We start from the raw sequence: 25154 nt of genomic DNA, 5'->3' as shown, positions 1-25154 counted from the left end.
CCATGACTTTGACCTCTCTTCCTCGCCAGCTGAGCAGCACTGGTTTTCGGGGACCGGGTTACATTCATCAATTAGGAAGAAGTCATGAGGTGAGTCGTGTGCTACTTCTAGAGCCTGCCTTGAGCGCTTGGGGCGGGGTAAAGCTGCTTCGTCAGCCATCGCACGATCGAAATAATGATGGCGCATTGCCCCATATGCGCGAGATCCCGCGATCACCATCGTCATCTTCTTCACTGTAAAGGATTAACCACAGTTGACTTCAGCTTGGTGGTAAGAAGTGCGATAAAACTGTTAGTGGAAAAAATAAGCAGTGTTCCCACGTCACCAGCTCAGTTAGATATAAATATTGTGAATCAAAGAACAGGAATTCAAAATAAATTACCTCTGCATGCAACACTAAGTATACCGGGCTTGCCGGGCTAGACAAACATCGCGCTAGCGGTCCTGTGTTACGCAAAGCCACCAAAAATTGCAGTTTTTTTAACAGCAGAGCGGTTTAAGCGTTTGTTTGCGCCGTCCTAACGCACAAGAAATACCCAGACAATGCCGATCCCACGTACCGACGGGTGAAGGGGGAAGGGGTTGGACAGAATCGGGAGTAAGGAGGACTAATGCGCCTGCTACACAAAACTGTAAATCAGGAACTTGAGTGTTTGAATAAAAAAATTCTGCAGAAGTTCACATAATTATCTACTAATGCGCAGCATTCTTATGCCGCTTGTATTGAGTGGGAGTTTTTACAGTCAATGTTTTTGCTTTTTCTAAATCCTGTCCGACATATTATCTCCATTTACGCTATTACAGCGATTCGAAGTGGAACATTCGCGAAATCTACATTATTGTTGAAATGCAGGTCGTTATACAGTTGGCCATTTTTCATATTTTTTTTCGAAATTTCATTTGACCAATTATCTCCATTTATGCTATTGCAATGACTACATGTGGAACTTTCTCGAATCGGCATTATTGCGGAAATGCAGGGCGTTACACGGTTCGCAATTTCCGGGAAATATCTTATACTTTTCTTAATATTTATTTTCTCAAAATATCGCTCGACCAAATATATCTTTTCTTTTCTTAATATTTATTTTCTCAAAATATCTCCATTTACGCTCTTATGACGATTATAGGGGAAACTTTCGCGAAATATGCATTATTGTGGGAATGCTATGCGTTATAGGCAATTTTTCATCATTTTTCCATATGTTTCTTATTCTTTTCCATATGTTTCTTATTCTTTAGTTTCTTAAAATTTCGTCTGACCAATTATATCCATTAACGTGATTATACCGATTAAATTTAAAACTTTCCCGAAACCTGCATTAATGTGCAAGTGCAGGGCGTTACAATATTCGCCAGCTTTCGTAATTATTTTATATTTTTCTTATGTTTTAGAGAAGAAACATTTAGTAGAGCAAACGGTGGGTTCGCCTCAGTCGAGGTACCCTTAGGCCTTGGCTGCAGCCCTGGCACAGGGGACCAGAAAGATCTGGTCAGCATGACGGAAGCTGGTCAGTATTTAAAAATAGGCGCCTGCGCTATTAGCTTTTATTCTTTCCATTCAAATGCTTAAGTTTCTAATTTACAGTTTTGTGCAGCCGGCGCATTAATCTTCCTTACGCTGGACTCCTGGCCGATCCCCCCCGTGGGTACGTGCGCTCGGTATTTTCTGGTATTAAGCTCAACCTAAATAAAGTTTAATCAATCCAATCAATCCAATCAATCAAACAGAGTGAGCTATGAACTCTCAGACAAATGGCTATATCGCATGATTGTGTGTGTGCTTTTTGCGTGCGTCTGTGTGTTTGCGTATTCGTGTGTAAGTGAGAGTTTTCATATATTTTCATCACACCTTCACCACCATTTGGTGTAGCAAGTCGGGCGCCCAGCCTGGCTGACCTCACTTGCCCATTAAAGATGTTTCTCTTTCTCTCTCTCGGTATATGACTGTGTGCTCCATGGGGTCATCTGCACAGCAATGAGGTATGCAGGTACTACGGGACGCATGTACTATTGGATCTGTGAATACATCTCCGGAAGAAGCATCCGCATGGGCGCAGCAGACGGTGACACATCATCCCAGAACGTAACCCGCGGTGTCCCTCACGGCAGTGTCCTGAGCCCAGCTCGTTTTAACCTTTCCCTGGTCGGTCTTTAGAAATGTCTACCGCAATCGGCGAAAATCTGAATATACGCAGACGATATTTGCATTTGGTGCTCAGACCACAATCGACGTGTGATTCGATCGAGACTTCAACGTGCCATTAACTCTGTTGCAAAGTTTCTCGCGATACACGGCCTTGAGATATCACCCGCTAAGTGCGCCGCAATGGCCTTCGCTAAATGGGATGTATCCAAGCGTCGTTTAATGGCCGCCGGCATTCCAAATTCTATACGTCGTCATTACACGTTCCCTGCTGTCACCTTTGACAGCCATCTGACGTGGACGCCACACGTTCGCAGCTTAAAAGAGAAGCTCATATCATTTCCACGCATTATTGGTGTGCTGTCCAAGAACACTGGTGGACGCCACGTCAGCTCTCTTTTAAGGCTATATGATGCTCTCTGTGAAGGCCTCCTCCGCTGCAGCCTTCCAGCACTGAGCCCTCTCTTTAAAGGGAACTGTAGAGGACTAGAGGGCCTACAGGCCAAAATACTACGAATCTGTTTTGGAGTTCCAAAGGCTACATCTACTGTGGGAACCATGAAAGAAAGTGAACGTCTTCCGTTTCCTGCTCTCCAGGCACTTGGGATATGCCGAAAGCAACTGCGCATTGTAACAAGGCACTGTGGACATCCACTAGCAGCCGTCTATGTGTCCAGGGGGCAAGAGGTCCTACCTTCACATTACCAGACTCCAGCCCCTTTTTCTTTACCCACCCTGGTTGTTCGCTCATATACATACATGTTCACGCAAAGGCACACATACCGGCCACTGAATCTTTGAAATGTATTGCCTTCGAGTTCATTAATACCAACTGTAGAGCCCATACACATGTGTTCACGGATGGATCAGTGGCGGGTACCTCTTCAGCGATTGGGATATAGATTCTCTCTTCGCGAACCATGCATTTGCGTCCCACTTAGCCCCAAGACATCAAGGATGGCTATCAGTCTCGCTGGGCTGCGGGCTGCTTTTCACTACATCTTAAAGCAGCCAGCCTTTTTTCACCGGTTTCCGGTCCGCTCTAGGGCACCTAGCATCACTACTGAAAGATCATATGACATAAGAGATACATTATCTGCACCCTCAAGCAACACCAAAGCGGCACAGCGTAGAACTGCAATGGCTTCCTGCTTACTGCAGAGTCGCCGGAAATGTTGCAGCAGCTAATGCAGCCTGATAATGCAGCCCACAGCCTCTGTTCCACCACTGGCCATTCCTTTTACAAGAAAGGATGCGGCAACCCTCGCATCCTCGATTGCCTGAAGAACACAGCGGTGCATTTGGACCGACAAAAGACTTCAGTACACGCCTCTGCATCTAATTGACCCTGTAAGAAAGGAGCCGTGGACTCGGTGAGCGGTGGCCTCCTACATTTATTCGAGTGCGTAAGCCCGGCCGGAACTGGAAAGCGGTGATAACATGCTATCGCCCAGGTGCTCGGTTGTTGTTCTTGTTGTTGTTCCTTTGTTTGTGGCGCATACCCACTTGGGGATTGGCCAGGATCGGGAGCTTTACTGGAGCTAATGTGCCCGATTTAGGAAACTAAGATCCGGAAAAAATTGATGAGAATAATCGGTCTTGTTCGATCTCATGTCGCATGGAACTGCTGACGATGGCCAGGCACCGCTGGTGATGTTTGTGAACGAATGCAGATGATGATGATAGTGGCGCTAAATGCAGATGGTGTTGCCGCCACTACAACCCTAAATGCAGCTTTAAGATGCCTCCTGGGCTCAGCAATCCTGAGGAAGCTGTACTGCACCTCCTACGCTTGAACAGGGCATACGCACAGCATTTGCTCTGCAAGATTCAGCAGGACTCTTCAGCACTCTGTTCAACATGCGATGTAACAGAAGAATACAAACACATCATCTGCATCTGTCCAATGTTCACAGTGCCAAGGCAGACTCTCCTAACATACTCGTGTATGCCACATCACGCAAGCATTGAACTGAAGGCAGTCTTGGGCCCTTTGCCGTTCCCACGCCAGGACGTACGGGCTACCAAAGCTCTGTTGCTGTTCTCGGGTAGCACTGGCTTAAACCAAGTGTTGTGATTAACTTCACTGCCAAACTCTCTGTATGTGCTTGAAAACTCGTCGGCATCACCTCTCTTTTAAATGCAGAGCATTTGTATAACTCACGATGTCACCCGTGCGTCGGCGTCCGCAGCAGCCAGCCTCCCCCTACACTATAAAAAGAAAAAGAAATAACAGTTACCGGCGCCTGGTTTCGATCCCACGACCCTGCGGGCGGAACGCAAGGTACATGGTGCTCTACCCACTGCGCCACAAAACGACACAGAATCAAAGGCTACAAACGCGCCTTATATCCTTGACTCATTCAAACTACGTCGTCAGCGGCGTGCGTTGGCGACTCAGCGGTCTGCTAGCGGCGTGATAGCTGCGTGGTGTACATGTGGTAGCACCAACCCCCCAAACACTAAACGTTACCGCAATACAACCACCCCCTATAAAGCGGGTTGGCGCGGGCTCCACTCCAGTCAACTCCTGCGCTCTCTTCTCTTGCGTTCGTCGGCGGTCGCAGTTGATAAGCGATGGAAGCAAGACCTTCAACTAGTACCGCGACGCAATCCAAAATCAGCCCCTACTCCCGGACCCCCTCACCGTCCACTTTAGCGACCACAGAGCGGTCGTGCTCGTCGTGCGCTAAATCGACACTCGCCATCGCAACGACCACTCCTCCCCAGAGGCCCCGCAGAGAGGGACGAGAGTAAATCCAGAGGCATTCCCCACGTCGACAACCGACTGAACACCCCTCCATCCCCAGCCACCCCCCCACCCCTCGAGAGATAAAAGAAGAAGAGAAACAATAAAGATCCCACCGATTGGGGGGGGGGGTGCAATGATGGCAATAAATAACAAGTTGACGTTACCTACTTACGTCTCTCTCTCTCTCTCTCTCTCTCTCTCTCTCTCTCTCTCTCTCTCTCTCTCTCTCTCTCTCTCTCTCTCTCAAACCTAACTACCACCACCAACAACTACCACCACCACCACCACCAACCCTACGCCACGTAAACGACCCCAATGCTCTGCATTTACTCGTGTCCCTCGCGCGGGGCATGCGACGGAGGATTTTTTTAAATTATTCATTAATTTATTATATTTCACAAACACTCGTGTTTTTGTTTCTTCATATGGCTTAGCAAGCTAAGCCAAATGGCTCTGCTAACCTCGATTCTACCATTAAATGCACTCTCCCTCCCTCCCTCCCTCCCTCTCCAAGCTTCTGGAGGCTCCACTCTACGAATGTATACTGAATCTATAGAAGCAGTCTACAATTTATGCCGCGTAGCCAACAACTCCGCTGTACCAAGACATCCACTCCATACTAAAACATACCCGTGCTCTCTGCGGCTGTTGGAGATTCGCCCGTAATACGCTCGCCGCGCACACTGCGGCCGGTATTGTCTGCCACCTCACCTTTATTCCACGGCCGCTACCGATGCTTAAAACAGCACAGGAAGAAAAATTTCTCCAACCGAAGGAATGTTTGCGACGCGTCACCCGTGCCCTCATCCCACCGTGTGGAACAGACCTCCTTAGTAAACTTGTTCTGAGAGGAGGCCTTGATGCGTAGACCTCGTGTTGGAGTGGCCTCTCCTGCGCGCGTGGTTCCCAGGCTGCAATGCCCCATTCACCGACATCTGCACAGCTTCTGCCGTAGTAGCTGACATAAACCATTATATAATGGACTTGCCCTTAACTCGAAACAGTGATTACCCGACACCTTCGCGGCACTACTCCATTCTGAAAGGCCCCCCGACCTCCAGCGGTGGCGGCTCTGGGAACCCCACCACCGCTCTCTTGTGCCCTTCCACCGCGAAAAGGGAGTCAACTTATAGTTGCAAAATAGGATAATTTATGCCAGAGGGTATATTTTATTTATTTCTTTATTTTATTTTCTCAGGGGTCCCTGGACGGGACATTATCGTATTATCGGGTTATCGTATTATCGCATTAAAAAATCTGTGTGTATGGTTCATACCATAAAGTCATCCACGTAAACGGGGAAGTGCAGGTCCAGTAGCCAAGATGCCAGGCAAGCGGCAACGTACCATTAAAAAGGAGGGGCTAAAGACCGACCCCTGAAGCCCTCCGTGAACTGGCGGGAAGTGGCCATAGCTGTCCCCATCAATTCGCATAAGTGGCCATAGCTTTCCCCGCCAATCCTTATAGAAAATGATGTATTTGTAAGAAAGGTCGAAATTAAAGAGCAGACCATGTCTGGGTGCAACAAGGCTTTGGCCAAGGTGGCCCCGTGGCTAAAGTTATCGTAGGCCTTCAAAATGTATATGGCCAGCACCGTCCATAGTTTGTGTGAACGACTGCCAAGTAGCACCATTAGCGAAAGATGGTCAAGATGGTCAAGCCAATCCTCTGTATTCAGACGAGATCCGAGCCCAATATGAGTCGGGTGGTGGCAAAGCCGCACAGGAAGATTTCCTGCCACCATGTACTCCAAAATTATGCCCACTGTTCACGCTAATTGGAGAGATGTTTTACTAGTCTTCAGTATACGGACCATATTATCGTGAAGCCATGACTCCGGTATTTGTTCACAAAGACACAGCTCGTTGATAGAGTCGACGAGATGGTCAATCGACGAGATGGCGTAGTCAATCGCAGCTAGGAACTCTCACTTGGAGAAAGCAAATTGGATTCTACGGACCGTGTCGACAAAGTATGGAACAGAAGTGATGACAGAGGAAGCGAGCACCGTCTGCTGGCTGGACGGCCGTCGAAGGCAGAGTACAAGCCTTGGGCAACATCGGTGTCAAATCGGTCGGGAGTCTTGCCCGATGCTAACATACACTGGCTGCTGCATCTGGAGTGCTTCCGCCAGATTGCATCTCCCGAGAGGGCTGCATGACGGATGCAGGGGTGGACGGTGGGCGCACCGACTCACCCCAGCTAAATCATATCGCTGCCTTAACAGGCGTTTCTCATGTCGTATGGCAGCCGCGGGCAAACGTTGGAAACGTGTGCGGGCCGTTACAGACGAGTAAAATCGTGAGGCGGTCACTTTAGCCGGCTTCCGGTGGGCCAATAGCTGCAAGAGTCGAACGTAAGGCCTTGGCCGGGATTCCTCTACCCTTGTTTTCTTAGAGGCGTCGTACAGAGCTTTCCCAATTACTGTGATGCGATCTGGGCTGGGTGCCGTGAGGGTTGTGTTGATGTTGCATCGAAAGTTATCCCAATATACCCAAGTGGAGTTACGCCAATGGCGATTTTTTGAGCTCGGGACAATGTCAAGCCGCATATGGTGGTGGTAACTACCCTAGCAGCCGGCCTCTCGCTGTCAGGATGCGGTATTACTTCCCTCATCGGGGATGAGTGTATCGGCGCTCAGGACATTAGGTCTCATGAAGTAATGTAAAGTGAGCATCCCTGAAATGGTCAAGGAACAAACGGCCACGTTCATTTGAGGTAGGGTCACCCCAGTCGCTATGATGTGCATTGAAGCCCCAGCCACGAGTATTGGACAGGCTGCGTTCGAGCGGTGCAGAGAGACTAGCCGACCCAATCCTAGGCGGGGAGCACATCCATGGTGTGGGCGTTCATAGCATGACATAACATGGGCCTACGTATATTACATGCGCCACCTGATTCCCACTAAAGAATGTGTGGACTAGGGTAAATATAATGCTGGTCCGGCAGTTCAGGTCGTCGTTGGAGGATGGCAGTTGAAAGGTCCCGTGATGTTTCACTTTGCGAACCATCGGCAGGCTGTCGTCGATTCAGACAGCACGGTTGCACACATTCCCGAAACTATTAATAGCTATTTTTCTTTTAGCAGTGGGGAACGAGCTCTTTTCCCGCCCGTCGAATAGAAGTGGGACGAAAGAGTAGAGGGGGGCCGGGACATGTGAAAATTCACCCCTGGATCTTGCACTCTGGACAAACAGCGCGACTTAACAAAAACAAAAAGAAGGAATCAGACAGGATCCGCGCCTTATCCGCGTAATAGCTCTCCAACGAAATGAAACTGCGCAGTTGGCCCTTGAGTGTTCCTGTAATTGAGCCACCCGTTCCGGTTCCCGGGCCAGCTATACGAACCCAAGATGTTCCCTCGGTACTTCTCGGTATAGGGCAGCTTCTGCATCGCAGGGATGAGAACTGAGCAAAACTTGTCACAGCTTCCTTTCGGTTTCTCCTATTTTCTTTGGTGTTCTGCAAGTTTAACTGCGCCGGCAACGTTTTATCATTGGTCAATGCCCCTTTGTGGATATGTGCCAAACCCGCTGATTGCCAATTCATAATTATCGCTACGCTCCCGGTGTAAGTAGTAAGTAGTAAGTAGTAAGTCATCGAACACATCGCCATCGCATCGTTGTTCCTCATGCACGCCCTGCGCACCTCCGACAGCCTTTCCAGGACCTCGCGAGCGCGGTCGTTCCAATGCGGCGCCCCGACGGCCGCTTCCTCAAAATTTTCTTCCGACAGAATAGAAATTGACCATGCTGCGGCTGTGCAACTTTCAATTTATAACATTCGTCGCCTTTGTTCCCTACCTACTCTACTACTTCCTACGCGTGGTGGGGTAGCCACGGTACATCTGCAGCTTGACGAAAATTCGCGCTTTCCTCAGACTGAACGGCGCGTCGCTCTTCGAGGTTGATTTCCGACGCGCAAGGGCAAAATGCGAGTAAAAAGAAAAAGAAAAAGAAGAAGACACCCTATATAACTTCTGCTTCTTGTCATGCACAGTCACCCCTGATGAAGGAGCCGAGTAGTCTACGAAACGGTTGGACCGCTTTGAATAACGCCCTTGGTTTGTGTACTTGCCCCTTCCTCAAGTTTAACCCAGTCAGACAGAGGTCTGTCGAAGACGTTCAACTTCAGGTCAGCTTCTGCATCGCTGCGATGGTAGATTGGGCAACTGGTGTTTTCTCCCACAAGCGCAGCCGCTGGAAGGATCTATTTTATAGTTCAGACGAAGCAGCAAAATATGCTTAACTTAGCTTTTTTTTTTTAATTCGCATTTTTGCCATGCGGCATATGAAGAAAATATAAGACATTAGGAAGAACAAAGAGAAGGGGTACAAAAGCACAGGTAGACAGAAAATTGATGACCCTGTACAAGTCTAAAGGGAGGCATGGAGTCTGGACTCATGTAAAAAGTTCAGCAGCGACCTGCAGTAGCGGTCTTCGTGCACCCACCGGTTGAAGACCCCCGATTTATCCCACCGAAGACCAATGTTCTCTCTTAGCGCACTGTCCCGAGCTGTTCTGGTTCCTGTGCACGCCCACAAGAGATGATTGTCGTCCGCTTCAGCCGCCGGAGCTGGACTCTTGAAACATGTTCCTGGGTCTTCTGGTGCGGGTCCCCAAGTCCAGGTGACTGAAGGTGTGAGGGCTACCCCAGCCCGAAGCCTCCCGAGAGAAACTTCCTTCACCCGGGAAAGATTAGCGGGGAGGCTACTCACCAAAATCCTTCATGCATGCCGTTCGAGTGCCTGAATTTTCGGGACCTTCTGCGTATGTGCAATAGCTTTTATTTTTGTTCGCGTGGTTCACAGTACAGTTTCTACATGAAAACGTTAGCTTCAAGTTTTATTTTTTAACACGAAAGTGTTTTATTCCGGGATTCACGAAGATTTCACTTACGTCATACAATCACGGAAATGACGCCACTACAACGACGCACGCGGCCTGTAAAGGGTGCACCCCTGCACACAAGGTCTTATTGCGGGGAAGCAACCATAAGTAATAAAGAGTACGCTATACCTAAGGTTGTTCGTTTTCGGGTTTTATATTTTAACACGAGAGTGTGTTATGCTGAAATGCCCCAAGATTTCACTGACATCATATCCGGCACGGAAATGACGCCTGTACACATTTGCCGAAGCGACCCGCCAGCAGGACGTCGCTCGCCAAGCACACCCAGAAGACAGCTGCCGACCCGGAAATTATGCTCAGCTGCAGATCATCGCTATGGCGTTAGACCTAACGGTAGACGCTTCGAACAATACTCGCACAGTGTTTGAAGCTCACAAAGCCTCATATTCCTGCAGAGTTGCGTCGACCAATATTTAACACAGTAATTCTCATTTGCTGCTGTAAAGCTCGCATAACTCTACATACCTATAGAGCAACACATATCGCAGAGGTGTATTGGCCTACATCAGGAAAATTCGCTTCTTGGGAGTCCCAAAATTCTCACAATGTTGCCAACACGCTACTTAGGCCGTGTACTCGTTGAATGTGCAGCCGAAGACACATGACACTGACTGTGCAGATGTCTGTGGTGTAAACGCCATTGGAACAATGGTAATCTTTCAAGTATAAATCCCGGTGGAAAGTCCAAAACAGGCATCAACACCCTGAGGCATGAACACTTTGCATGACTAATATCAGAACGAGACACCGCATGCGTTTATCGTCGGGAAACACGGTTTATGGCTTTTGTCTTGGTCTCACTTTGGACTCGCATGGTATACAAAGGCCCCAGTCAACGAACCACATGATGTAAATCTGGCCTGGTATGTATTCTTGCTAAAAAGACCATTGACGCTGCCACTACTGAAAAGTAATTAAGCACTGCATAATATCCCCACACCAGCAGGTGCAGTAATTTTTACAACAGCCTGCTGGACATTGAGTTTTGCAGGTTCGGGATGGCGTATTAACATTTTCCCGCTCTGTTTACAAGTTTTATACTAGAAACATAAAGGAGTTCCCAGGAAAAGTTGATTAGAGCCGCAAACCATGCTGTACATAATACAAGGTTTATAAGCCAAACAACATACGTGTCTTGCGCATGTTCCAAATATCGTAGTAAGGGTGACGACCGCCTCAGCAGACCAAAACTGCTACTTATCTGCTTACAAAACTACTTCCAACTTGATGTAACCTGTGCGTAGGTGGCTCAACCCTTCCAGTAATTTCTCTTCAGCACGAGTATGTGAAGGGAAGACAGGCAGCGAGAGCCCGGCACTTCACCAGTATAGACTGGCATTGCAAACCTCATGATAGCCTTTATAGCGACACCTAAGCGCAAAAATGTTGGCCTCTCACGCTGCATTTTTCCCATCTACGGCCTTAATTGCAGAGGCCTCACGCTCTCAGAATGATGTCCCCTGGCAGATCTTTTTTCGGCTGATCTTTTTTCAATAGCACGCGAATTTATAGTTTTATTTATGAAACTTGGCTGCCGGAAATGGTGGTCACTTTATTGAGAAGCGGCTGAAAGAATCTGACAGAAGAACAAAATAATCTGAACGCTAGCCATGTTTACAACCCTGAGAAAAGGACAAAACCTGACATAAGAAAGTAAATGTCTGCGCCATTCTTCATTTTCAACTGCCGGATGCGGGACACGACAGGCATATGTGCACGCCGAGGAGTGCGGGGCTCGTGACATATTTAGTTACATCACAACAGATCTTCAGAATTTTCGCATAGCTCTCGATGCAAGTGAGAGGAGACAAACAGTTTTGATGTCGCTACCAAAGAGTGTCGTAATGTTCGGAGAGTATTGAAGAAGGAAATAATTAGTTCTGGGTTGCTGCCTTCGCCATACAAATGTGTATGTTGGAGACAGTGAGATATACCGAAAAAAGATAGCAACGAAATAAATCAAATCAATACCACACATTCAACCAAAACAAATTGGAAAAGCAATGCCACGAGTAATTGTGTCAACAGCCACCGATTAAGAATATCTGCACACACGCAGAGCTGAACGATTAAGTTGCGTAATCTTTTTTTACAATTTATGCAATAGAATGACCCGAACATCCTCCATTGCAGTTCCTACGTAAACGTGAACTTGTAACTGGGATCTCACACGACCAAAAATGCCTAGCTTCAATGACGGTTTAGATGAAAGCAGCCAAAAACAACTGTGGCTTGAAGTAACATTCAGCCTCGAAACGTGGTAGGACGTACATTGCGGGGGTAGTGTTTTCTTCCTTGTGTGCTCGCTCGAACATCCACACTATACGAAGCCTAAGCGAGGGGGCAGTTTGGCACGAAACCTACACATCATAAGTCCACCAAATTTCTACTAGCAGCTTTGATGCGCCCACTTATTTCACGTTTTCCCTCTTCTTCATACACACGAACAACAGAGCAAGCGCGGTGCAGTCATAATCGTCAAGGTACATTCGTTGCGCATTTCGGCTATAATTGATTTCATCGAATAAAAAATTAAGACGCCGTATATTAAAGCGGCGGACGGGGGTGTCGAAGGGCGTTTGGCACGGCTGGTGCTATTGGGGTGACTCCCAGAAGCGGCAGACGACATCAGGACGCATGGGATCTCCCCGCCGACACTGGAAGGCTCGCAGGAAGCCCTGGTCGTTTGCAAGTGGCATGTTGACCCGCTCCCAGCGTGGAATGTGCTGCACAGAACGCTGCAGGTGGTCCGGGTGGTTCTCGCACATTGAGTGCGCGTACGCCGTGTAGAATACCTGCACGCATGCAATGTGCGCGCACAGTTATCCGCAGCGTCCAAAGCACCACCCACGGCCGATCCTCTGTCCAGCCTAACTGAAGGCAGACCTTGTGAAGGCGTTGTGGCCTTCAGCCTATGTAGAGACGTCTGTTAGAGACAAATTCTGAGGCCAACACGAGTAACTGCATAAGTTACAAAGTACCTCTACTTTGTAAGCGTAAACAAGGATGAAGAATAAAAGAAGAAAGAAAAAAATGCCCCACCTTGCACTAGTGGTGCAAGGCCTTTTTCGCCTGCACTAGAAGGGAGAGTCAATGTTCGTTCGCGTATACCGGTCCCATACAGGCGCGGCATATTCTAGTAAGGGTCTAATGTAAGTTTTGTAGGCTAGTAACTTCACTTCCTTTGTAAAATTCCCTATTGTTCGTTTCAAATATAGCCGAACTTTTTCATTCCCTTCTTTGCAATTTACGTCGTATGCTCATTCCACCGCACATCAGAAGTGACATCTCAATATTTGTAACTGGGCATTACGTCTAAAAAAGAATTACCGACATGATATAGAAAATTCAGTGGACGTTTTTTACGGGTTATAGTCATTGAAACAGTTTTTTTAGATTAATAGTCATTTGCCACCTCAGGCACCAATTCCTGTATTTTGTTCAGTGACGTGTTTAAAGTTTCTTGATCGTTAGCAGATTCGATTTCATGGTATAGCACACAATAATCGGCAAACAACTTTTATTGGTATGTTGCAAGCGATGTCATTAATGAAAACTAGAAACAGAAGAGGCCCTAACACGGATCCTTGGGGGACTCCAGCTTGAACTACTGCAGATTTGGACTTTACGTCGTCAATATAAACGCCTTGTTCCCAATACGAGAGATATGCTTCTATCCACGAAAGTGATGAATCGTATTGTAAAATGGGTGTTAATTTCAAAAGAAGTTAAAGGTGCGAAACACGATCAAATGCCTTTTCAAAATGGAGGTAATTGATATCAACTTGCCGTTGCCTGACTATGGCTGATGCGAGGTCATGAACGGGTTTACAGCAGCTGTGTTACCGTGGAAAAGTTCTTGCGGAAACCACGCAGTCGATTGTTAAGCATATTATTGTGTTCGAGGTAAACAGCGATGTGCTTGGAAATAATATGCTCTAATACACAAGTACACAGCAATGATATAAGCCGGTACGAACTGGGTAGCGATTCATTTTATTTTTTAGGAATAGCGGTGCACATGATTTTTTATACTTCCAGTCCTTTGGCAGCTCCACGCATGAAATAGATTTATTAAGAATTACACAGATATTTAGAGCACCACTCCGCATACCTGACCAGATATTCATTAGGAATTGCGTAAATTCCAGACGTCTTCTTTGTGTCGAAGTTAAGAAGTGAAAAGACGCCTTCTTCATGAATTTACACATCATCGATACGTGATGCAACAACAGAGGGACGAAATATCGGTGCAACATTATCGTCGATGGTGAACACTGTACAGAAGTAATCATTCAAGGTTTCACAAATGCACTGCCTATCACTGATTAGAACATTGTTCACGCAAATATTTGGCACAGCCCCTTGTTTTGTTGTAAAATGCCGCGAAAACTTTGCAGGAGAGCAAGTTAAAAATTATGGTAATGTGACCCGTTGATAGTGTTCTTTGGCTTTCTTAGTACTCTAATTTAAAAGCATTTGGAGGATACAAATTTCATTGCTACTAGACAATGTTGACGATCGTTTGAATTGTTTTCTTGCCTTATTCAGTTTTCGCGAGGTGCGCACGATTTCCTTATTTAACCATGGATTTGAGTTCCTGTGTACTTTTATTTTGGACGGAATTAACGCATTGATACACCTAAATACACTATTTTTAAAGTAGAGCCAAGCATGTGCAACTTAGCATGCGTTGGATTGACAGAGACCAACAAAAGACGAAAATGAACTCTCAAGAGCATCTAGCACATCAACGTCACTAGCACGCGGGAAAACAGGAATGACGGTTTCTTTTTTCCTTCTTTTTTGGGCGGTACTGCGAAGTTAGTTTCAAGGGTTAAACGTACTATTTTATGGTCTCAGACGCCTTCAAAGACTTGCACTTTCGGTTTCATTTACGAATGCCACTTAAAAATGAAAAAATCAAACGTAGATTCCGCGCCGCTTTGAACCCGTGTGGGTAACTTGAGGTAAGTTGAGATTGATCATGTAAAAGCACTAGATCAACAAAAGATTCCGATGAAGGTGAGGGAGACTTTGGGAAATCGTGTTCCCAGCTAACCGATGGAAAATTGAAATCACCCGCCAGCACAAGATTAGAGGAATGATTTCTGTACGTGCATAAAAATTCATTCCCCTTCTCGACGAACGCACTGTCACTGTTTGGAGGGCGGTAGAAAGCGCCGATTACCAACTTGTGTTCTTCGAGAACTATTTTAGCAACTTGAAAATCTCGACAACCGTAAGGTGTTCTTAAATGTAATGGCTACTTTCTATCTCTTCTGATAATATAACCAAGAAGGCAAAATTTCGAATCATAAATGTCCGGAAGAGGCCAACTCTCGGTTATAACTGAAATATGAGACTTTTAAGCTAGAATGACACTCTCTAATTCCGAACTTTTGTTGATTATACTGGGGATGTTAATATTAAGCCATCGAAATAACTTTTTGGGCTTATCTGTTGGTCACTGTGGGTCTTTCACTGTGCTACAGCTATGCGCTACAGGTACTCTTTTCGTTTTAATGTTGTCTCACTCGAAAGCTTTCTTGTCAATCTTTATCTTATCGTAAACAAGCCAGACAATTCACACCGGTTTTCCGGATTTGAGCTGTGCTGTTCCACAGCTTCTTCCTAACTTCTCTCGTGGCTGGAGCGAAATCTTCCGATACCGATATGTTTGTGCCTTTAAGTTTGGAGCAGTTTTCGAGCACCAACATTTTTTATCGGTATTCCGTCAGTTTTAATATAACTGGCCACTCTTTATCAGGTTGTTTTCGTCCTAGTCGGTGAATGCGTTCGACTGAGGGTACCTTCACTTGTAGCACCGTAGAAAAGACATGGTCCACAACTTATATAGTAAGCAATATAATTGATTCATCAGTTTTCTCTTCTATACCATATACAATGAAATTATTCCGTCTGCTTCTATTCTCCAGGTGGACTAACTTGTTTTCCAAATTCTGAACCGTTTTCTTTTTTTGTTTTGAGGGCTGCAATTTTAGAGCCAAATTTTTTACTGCTAACGCACTGCCTTCCACTTGTATACCATTATAGCGATGAAGTGCCTTTACTTCGCTAATGTTTTTGTTTTTTTTCGAGTTCAAGGCATATTGCAGTGTTGTTCGTTTTGCGCTGTTTTTTTATTCGATTTTCAACGTTCTTTTGCGGGCTTGTCTATACATCGGTTTTGGGTGCGGATATATAAGATGCAATTATTGCTTTTATCAGATCATTTCTGTTAAAATTTATTTTTTGTATTTACTTTTTCGTGTTTCAAAATTCTGTCCAACCAACCATCTACATTTATGCTATTATAACGATTACAGATGGGGCTTCCGCGAAACCTGCATTTGTGCGGAAATCCGGGCGTTACATGGTTTTTCGCCTTTCACGCTATTTATTTCGTATTTCGAACGTTCTTTTGCAGACCCGCCGCGGTGGCTCAGTGGCTAAGGCGTTGCGCTGCTGAGCACGAGGTCGTGGGTTCGATTCCCGGCCGCGGCGGCCGCTTTTCTGATGGAGGCGAAAAGCAAAAACGCCCGTGTGTACGAGATTTCGGCGCACGATAAAGATCCCCAGGTGGTCAAAATTAATCCGGAGCCCTCCACTACGGCGCGCCTCATCGCCTGCGTTGCGTCGGCGCGTTAAACCCCACAATCAATCAAATCGTTCTTTTGCAGACCTTTTTCGTTTTTCTTTGATTTTGGTGGGAGATGTATACGACGCATATCTTTTATTTTGTTAGATCATTCCTGATAAAGCTTATTTCTTTCTATTCTTTTTTGTTTTTCAAAATCCTGCTAGCCAATCATTTACATTTATGCTATTGCAATGATTAAACATGAAGCTTCCACCAAATCCGCATATTTATGAAAGTGCAGGCCAGTACAGGCTGTTGGGGGGGAGGGGGGGTACCCGAGTACTCGACAAGGAATGCTGGGCTTAAAAATTTGATCAAGAAAATAAATTGAGAATCATGCCAGCAACTGCTGAAAAGGCTGAACATTACATGACGCGTTGGTCTGTTCCCAAGGCCCTCTCACCAACGAAAGCAGAATTCGGTTCGAGCGTACCTGGTCCCAGCTGAGCGTCTTGGTATCTTCTCTCTCGGTCGCCTTGGAGTCCGTGGACCTGGCCGCAATGAGGGTCACGTATGTGTCGAAGACCTCCTTGGAGGGACCCAGTGCCCCGAGGTCGGCCAGAGCGAGCTCGCCCCTCGAGTGGCCCTTGGGTTGTCCTGCCGGGTTGTCCCAGGTTTTCTGGGGCCGCAAACACGTGCGCAACTTGTCAAGTCTGGAGTGCGCGGCGGACGACCAGTTGACCATCTGGGGCCGGCGTACGCCGTGCAGCGACGTTGGGACCAGCAGGTCCAGGAGACAGCGCGACACGCGGGGCCCCATATGTGCCACCTGGAGAACGGGCCACAGCGGGCTGTCCGGGTCGCGTGTGTCTACAACCGACAGCCGCACGTAGAGTGTCTGCGTGGGGCACCAGCCCAGAGGGGAGACCATTCGTCAGTCGTCAGCATCATGGAGCTGATATGATGCGCGCAAGGCTGTCAGGATTATCTAAAGGGCATTTCGTTCTGTTGGAAGATTGAGCCAGGGGATTAGATTTACCCGCAGGTTTAGGGTAGCGGTGCCGCGAATTGAAGCGGCGAGTTAAGCATTGGGGGTAAAACTGAGCTAAAAAGTAGATTGTAAGTTACAGACAGAGACCGCAGAAAGCAGCAGTGGACACCCCAACCGCAAAGAGCCATGGACGAAGGCTCGAAGAAGCCTAGGGATGAGCAAGACAGTTTGTAGCAAGCCAGGCTGGCATCACAGAACAGTCCGCGGCACATAGAAGTGTCGTTTAATTAAGCCTGACGTCGTTTAAATGAACCTGAAATAATCATGAGTTAAAGAAACACTGCAACACTTCATTCGACTTTTTTTCTAAATTTAAAATGCTTGCAGAACGTAGTGAACCAACACATCCATTACTTATATTAGGGGTCGCAAAGTACCTCAGCCCATCAAAACACTTTGGCTCAAAAGATTTTTCTCTCTTTAACGGTCTTGGCGTTCTTCGATCGCTCGTATTAAGTCATTCGCGCAGTAGCTAGTGTAGCAGGCTTTCCTTCAGGTTCAGCAACTAACGCATTGTTTAGCAACTTCGAAAAGAAAGCCACAAAAGCAAAGTAGGAACGGAAGGCGTATCTGCTGCAATGATAACATCACGCAGTGCTGCTACATGCTGGCGATAACTATAGCCTTCGCAGTGCTTCCATACACGAAGGAAAGAGTGAAAGTGTTTATAGGAAGGGTTGCAGAGTCCCTTTAACCAGTTTCACGACTCCGCGTGCAAATGGAACCAGTCGGCCGCCGGGGAGAGTCGGGTTGACGAATCTCGGCACAGTACACGTGAGAGAAACCCTTGCAAGTACAGGAACACAAAAAATTAGAATTTCGGACATTTTCGCTTCTTCTTATCAATTTAAAATTCATGATAGTTTATACGAGCTCAAGAGAAACGGGAAGGAACCTTTCCGCCTTCATTTTTAAACATTTCTTTTGATGTTTGATTTTCTGAGTGACAAGATTAGACTCCTATGTATTCATCCGTCTACCTTTGTCTATTGCGATTTCTATGAATATCGCTTATGTGATTGCCGGTGTCATCGTTCTTTCCAATTTCTTCCACTTTTTAGATTAAGCGGTCAATCCTACAGTTTAAGTAATAAAAAGGTAATAATAATAATAATAAATTTTACATTGTTTCTGCATGTTTTTCATTCGTCCAGACAATGGTATGGGCCGCTGTATTTCGTAACTTCAAACGCCTCGTCATTCGGTAAGCTGCTCTTGAACCACCGGCAATCAAACAGAACATAAATGCTTACAGGCACCTTCCCCTTCCCCACATGGTTGCTTAAAAGCGTATCACAGTCCAACCATTCAGATAAACAAAACGCATTTCGGCCTGATCCCTAGGGTGAGCCTCATTTCACACCCGATCTCTATGACACCCCCTCGCGCTCCTGTCACGTGATCATAAAGGTCGTGACGTCAAGACCGGACGTCACGTGACAAAGAACGTTCGTTTCGTCACTTTCTTGTTTAACCCAAAACAAATCGTGCCGTGAGCGTTTTCTCTACGTCGGCGTCGGCCGGTTATTTAAAACAAGTGCAGCGTCGATCTGCAAACGTTTCTGTCAGGTTAATAAGCGAGCGAGAGAGAGAGAGAGCTATTTTCCCCTTGTTTCCGTCGTGTCGTGGTTTCGGGCGTCGCGTTCGTGCGTGGCGGTCGATCGTTCAGAGTGCGCGGCTGGCCTTGCGCGCCGGGAAGCTGACGCCCACATGTGGTAGTTATTAACCTTACCTTACCTGTTCTTGCTTCTAGCTCAGAGTACTGGAAGAACGAGAAAATTCGCAGCTACTTTGAAGCGGTGTGGCTAAGTGTGAAGGAGCTGTGGGTAATGTTTCACAGGCTTGGATTTGACGTTGTTCTAACGACAAATAACGGCATTGAAGCCCAAAACAGGGTGCTCAAGGCCCACTATGTCAAAAGTGCGAGTGGAAAGCAGTCACTGACGTCTCTGATCGCAGCCGTTGTTCGTGGCTACCTTTCGGACAACGAGAAAAGGTTCCATGAGTCGACGATGAGGCAGTCGTCACTGTACAGACAGTAGAGAGTTTTAGAACAGCGGAAAGCACCACTTCAGCGCGCCCATTGCGTTAGCGGGCACGTTAACTGTCGTTTAACGAGGCGTATCCGTTTGCGATTGCGGCGCGCAAACGTTAACGCCTGTAACAATTTTTGTGGAGGCTTTGTGCAATGCCCGTGAGTTATAATTGCACAGAGGTGCAGTGTCCTGGTATCTGTACAACAAAGTGCGAGTGGTCTTGTGATCTTTGATTTCCATATTAGTACTCCACATTGGATTGTTTACCTGTGTATATATAAGTTTGTCTTTTAGTATGTTATTTGAATTTGAATGTTTGTACACCGACACGTACTTGAGGCCTGCTCTCAAATAAATTGGTGTCTGCTCAACTATCCTGTCTCACAGATCTGTAGCATTGCTGAGAGCAGTTAAGTGGCTTATAAGCTACACCTTAGACAGATGTAATGAATGCTTCACACTGTTAAGGCAGAATTACAGGTACAAACAAGAAGTCAGTCACATAAACAATAAACTACCTACCTGCAAGATATTGCTTTTATTGCACTTTCTGCATAAAAATATTGTTTGTCTTGTGTTTCAAGTGTACTTATTGAATTCTAATTTTACTTTCGCAGTTAATGGCCTTTTTGTACATTTGCTGATTTTATATTTTATATATTTTGTTTTACATACCTGTGACATAGTATTTATGCCAACGGGCATACTATCGCAATAAAAAAAATGTGGGGTATGCTTGCTGTCATTCTAACTCTTCCTGATTAATGTAAAGTTGTGATGTACAGCAGCGGCAACGAAACATTCCAACTGTGTGCGCCATAATGCAAGCATAATGTTTGGTACAAAGTTAGTTTATAGCAAGGCATTTTCAGCTGCTGCTGACACACACAAAAAAAATGTAAAGTTCCTTTCAGGCTTTGGAAACTGTTGTGACTAACAATAGTGCAGTAGAACTGTGGCGGTTTCACAATTTGTAAAATTGGTTGCGAACTCGGAATACGCTTACTAAAACACTGAAACTATGCAAGTCATTACGTTAACTTTGTTTCAGTGGATTCAGCATCTAAAGGTCCAACGAGACGAAAGGTTTAATAGTGGATATTCCGTCTCGGTGGACATTCAGGCTCGATTGCACCTTCCGTCTCGGAGGACCTTTCGTCTCGTTGGACATTGAGGCTCTTACTATTAAATGAATGTCTGGAGCACTCTGAAGTTACCTTGAATGCCCTCTACCACAATATCTACCGGTCATCTGGTTTCAGATAAGCTGTCGTCTTTTGTGCCAGGTTACCCCACTTTCCGAAATAAGGCTTACAATTCTTTGTTCACGTTTGCTGCTTTGTTCTCGTTTTACTTCTATTACTATTCTGTGCGTAAGTGTCTGTGCTTGTGACAAGGCGCCATGAGATCATTCACAGCATACGAAAAGGCATATCCTGTTCACCTGGAGTGATCGATATTATGGCGTCATGTCACAAGTATAGAATGTTCGCCGTTCGGCTGGCTTGAGAGACAGGTAAGGTGTGTGCCGTACATAACGTGCCTTATGAGAAAAGCTTAAGTCGGATGATGTTTGGTTCCTTCACTCCTGCCCGTTTGTGCTTGGTGCGGTGGATGAATTTGGTTAGCTGAGTCATGGTGCATTGAAGTTGTAGTACTGCATGGGAACCTGTTCCATCCTGTAGGATGGTGAGTCCAGGTAGGCTCAAAGGCCAATTGCGCTCAAAATTTCAACCTCCTGAAAACATTATTTCTGCATAGCCAGCCTAAAAAGACTGCATGCATGCTTAGGAAAAAAGAACTAAAAGTTGGTCTTCTGGGGGACTACTTGACTTTGCCCCAATCATTACACCCTTTAGGGACTAAATGTGAGCGGACGAACGGTTAATCTGCCACCCGGTTGTTCAGTTCCCATACGCCCCAGGGATGGGCAACTATACTTCAAAGGAGTGAACAAGAGAGAGCGCCAGCTGCCAATGCTGCTAGAATGCAAGTATTTATTCTCGTAGCGGGTCAGATAATTTTATGTGCACGTTAATTCTAGTCAACCATTAAGGAGTGCTCCAGCTAAATCGAGAAGATAGCCCCTACATTGCTAAAAGACTCAATTGAGCAGAAGTTTGTTTTTCTGGCCTAAGAGTAATTGGCGACATTTTGTGACTTCCGGTTCAGTCTTCACACGCCATTAATCATATGATGGTACCCTGTGCCACGAACAAACAGATTAGTCTTATAGATTTCCATAATCACAATCACACTTTCTTGTTTGTTTTGTGGTGGAACTATTTTGAGGAGGTTGACGAAAGCCATCCGGTACGGCACGTTCATGTGCAACGCTTTATATTGACGCAAAGGTGAGGCCCGTAAACGACTACCTGCACTGTCGCAACGCTCATTTTATTAACGTAGCGTAACATTTGGCACACCACGCTTCAACCTACCACTATCGTCTTAATCTTCACAACAAATGCATGTCTTGAATAAAACAGTGGGGCCTCGGCCCTTAGTATTGTTGGACCCTTCGTCTCAGTGGACTTTTCGTCTCATTGGACATTCAGCCTCGATTGAACCTTTTGTCTCGCCGATCACGTGACGAATTGGACCTTTCGACTCGTTGGACATTCAGGCCGAAAGCGGTTTTTGTGTAGGTTGAAATAAAATTCAAGAGAACAAAGAGCAGAATGCACATTTGGTGGACACTTCAATGCCCACAGGAGGATATATATTAAAAGGCGGGGGTAAGTGCGAAAGGGTTTAAGCGGAGGTTGTTCAGATAACATGCCTGATTCATAGTATCCCTAAAAGGGCACTTGTAAAGTGGCCTTTTAGTCCAGTATAATTGCTGGCTTTTTGTAAATCTGAAATTCGAACCTGTTATTAGCTACAGAACCTACTTTACGACGTCCTATTAAATTGGCAGAAGTCTAGCCTTCATGCTGGAATAGAATAAGTGCATGGACGAGGGATAAAGAAAACAAGCGTCCTGCTGTCACCATGGTCTGCGTACCCTTTCTTTCCCCACCGCCGCTACCATCTTTCGTCCCCGCAACGCGCAGCATGTTACGCGGGTGGCAGCTCCGTTGAGCGAAAGAACCTCGAGCGCTAACCGAACGCCAAAGCGATCGTAACTGACCAGCGCAACCCCGCGAAGCTGGCAGCGGCTGCCAGCAACAATCGCTGCCCATGCAAGCATCGCACTTCACCGCCGAGTGCGCCGACGTGAAGAGCGGCAGCACAAAGTAATCAGTACATACGACACAACACACCCTCCACTCCTCCACATCTCATTTGCGAATTTACCGCAAAAGCCGAATGTGGTAACTACGTCGAGCTCTATATACGCTCCGATGCACACAATCGAACCTCACTGTATTCGCCACATCTTAGCACGGCGTTTGTTCGTGTGGTGATCTCTGACACGTTGTTGCATGTCATTGCTGGTGGCAACGTGACTTGTAGGATAGGTACCGAACTAGTGGTGGCAAACTTCGTCCTCTATTTTTCACGAGATGGATCGGTGTCGTCGTGGTCGCCGTTTCGCCGACGAGGGCTCAGCACGCCGGCTACACCCGTGAGCTCCCAGCACAGCACACAACGCGAAGTCTAGCGTTTGCAGATCGACGCTACACTTGGCGTTTAGAGGAAGAAAATGGGGCGTCAAACAAACGCCGACGCCAACGTAGAGAAAACGCGCACGGCACGATTTGTTTTGGGCAAAGCAAGAACGTGAAGAAACGATCTTTGTCACGTGACTTTCGGTCTTGACGTCACAACCTTTATGATCACGTGACAGGAGTGCGAGGGGGTGTCATAGAGATCGGGTGTGAAATGAGGCTCACCCTGATCCCTACAACTTACTAACATAGTGTTGGGATTTTTGGTTTGCCATCAATTTTGAGGCCTTGACATTTCCTTTGTGTGGCTCGTGTTGTGAAGCGGACCAGCCAGTAATGGGAGCCCAAACCTCGTGATCGGCGTCATAGGTGCAGTGTTTGTCGTCCACGTCCTCGACGGCGCTCCTCTTTGTCAGGCGACTTCGAAATCGCGCCTCCCGGAAACGTTGATATGTCAACAGCGCCTGCGATGGCAGGGCTACTGGCGGCGTCGACCGAAACGTCTGGGTATCGCCTTCGTAGCGGTCGAACAAGAAGCGCACCTGCAGAAAATATAGACTCTGAAAACTTCACTTTCGCTCTAATTATGCAACGTTAATTTTATCAAGAAAATTATTTGAAGGTATATGTATTCCGCCTCACACTTTTTCCCGCAGCGTGGTGTGTGGGGTTGTCGTTTATGCTAAATTCGTATTTCTTTCATTCCCTCCCCCTTGTTTACTTTCGGTGTGTCGCTCAACTAGCGGAGACGGGGTTAACGGCTCTTTTCAACCCACGCTTTTAGCAAAGGCCGTCAGAATGTTGTGTTATTCAGGTGATAGCACTCTCGCTAACAAGGCATGCGCGGTCGATTACGAATTCGAAGTGAAGCGCTTTGTTTCCTGCCCCTCTATTCCAGGCTTTCCAGTGTACGTCAATGACCCGAAGCACAGCCATCATGCAACCATGCACACGTTCTCACTCCCGTCAGGTTCACATGGTCGTCGCACACAAGTAGGCATACCTTGAGTTCGCGGAGACGCCGCTGGGTTTCCCTGAGTGCGTTGGCGTCGAACCAGCGCAGTCCGGGCAGCATGGCGACAAGCGCATGCTTCAGCTGCTCCGCCATGGAACGCACCAGGTCGAAGTCGAGCTGATTTCGCAGCGCCGCGTAGCGCACGTACTCGGCTTCGTCACTCGTTAGTGCAGCCTCGAGGACGGTGTGCGCACACTGAGACTCCCTGCGGATACAGCAGGGCCGCAGATTTGGAGGACAACTGAGTATCAGCGCTGCGCAGTGGACCAACTCCGGCGGTTCCCTGTGCGCTAAATGTCCATCGCAATCGCCCCTCTGTGGGTGCAGCGTTGTCTATTACTGCAACACATGAATACACTGGTTCGAAGCCCAGTGACTGTAAGCTTTATAAGAGCGAAATTTGGAAACGCTCGCCATTGTACGCTCCGCGTGATGCATATAAGGTACACAAGAGGCCTTAATCGCAAGCCTACGTGTATAGGCACGTTGCACCGCACAGAGGTCGCACTGAGTGCAGCACTTTTCCTACCAAAGTTGTCTCCAGCGCGCGCTAGGGCATCGATATAGGAGCGGCGATTTTTCGAGCAGTTATCACCCACTGCCTGCAGCATGTCGTGCCAACAGTCTGTGGTGTTGACACTGAGACACGGTGTAAAGAAAGACGACCGTGATGAATGCATCGGTTCCTCCCTGTCATTTGCATTATCTGCAATCTGAATGGTCGGCTACAATAGCAGCGAGTGACGTATTTTCGCCTGCGATACTTAAGCTGTTCGTCCTTTTCGGCCTTGTTATGACATTACCATAGATGCCTTCTTTGCGTGGGCGCCCGTGTGTGACTCGGGATAATCCCGGCTGTTTGTGTCTCGTACAGAGCGCCGACACTTACGTAATATGAAGGCTATACGAACCGAGCCCGTGGTATGCGTGGCATCTTTCACAACAGAAACGAACCCCGGAACCACCAAAATATAAAAAACGGCGTTGCTGCTTGCGAGGCAAGCATCAGCGCAACGTGCCTGTACCTAGGCATGTTAACCACGAAA

General features: G+C 46.9%; 1 protein-coding gene across 1 annotated transcript; it reads right to left on the bottom strand.

Moving 5' to 3' along the window:
• Window positions 1–12127: 12127 nt before the first annotated feature.
• Window positions 12128–24683, bottom strand: LOC144167743 (uncharacterized). Its single transcript, XM_077696923.1, has 4 exons — window positions 24097–24683; window positions 23444–23635; window positions 16886–17290; window positions 12128–12604 (listed from the first exon to the last, which is right to left on the bottom strand). The coding sequence occupies exons 1-4, from the start codon at window positions 24199–24201 to the stop codon at window positions 12404–12406; spliced, it is 903 nt and encodes a 300-aa protein (XP_077553049.1). The 5' UTR covers window positions 24202–24683; the 3' UTR covers window positions 12128–12403.
• Between the last annotated feature and the right edge of the window lie 471 nt (window positions 24684–25154).

This window comes from Haemaphysalis longicornis, unplaced genomic scaffold (assembly GCF_048455015.1).
Source record: "Haemaphysalis longicornis isolate Haplotype H1 unplaced genomic scaffold, Haemaphysalis longicornis Haplotype H1 scaffold_2, whole genome shotgun sequence".
NCBI classification, from domain to species: Eukaryota; Metazoa; Arthropoda; class Arachnida; order Ixodida; family Ixodidae; genus Haemaphysalis; species Haemaphysalis longicornis.
The sequence above is the reverse complement of the archived record's forward strand: the minus strand, read 5'-3'. Positions and strand labels throughout refer to the sequence as shown.

What these genes read in the sequence shown, in the direction of transcription:
- LOC144167743 (XM_077696923.1), bottom strand. Translation starts at nt 24,201, where the DNA reads ATGGCGGAGCAGCTGAAGCATGCGCTTGTCGCCATGCTGCCCGGACTG. An exon ending in GGCGTCTCCGCGAACTCAAG is followed by an intron (nt 23,636 to 24,096) that starts GTATGCCTACTT and finishes TATTTTCTGCAG; the next exon opens with GTGCGCTTCTTGTTCGACCG. An exon ending in CCTATGACGCCGATCACGAG is followed by an intron (nt 17,291 to 23,443) that starts GTTTGGGCTCCC and finishes TGCCCCACGCAG; the next exon opens with ACACTCTACGTGCGGCTGTC.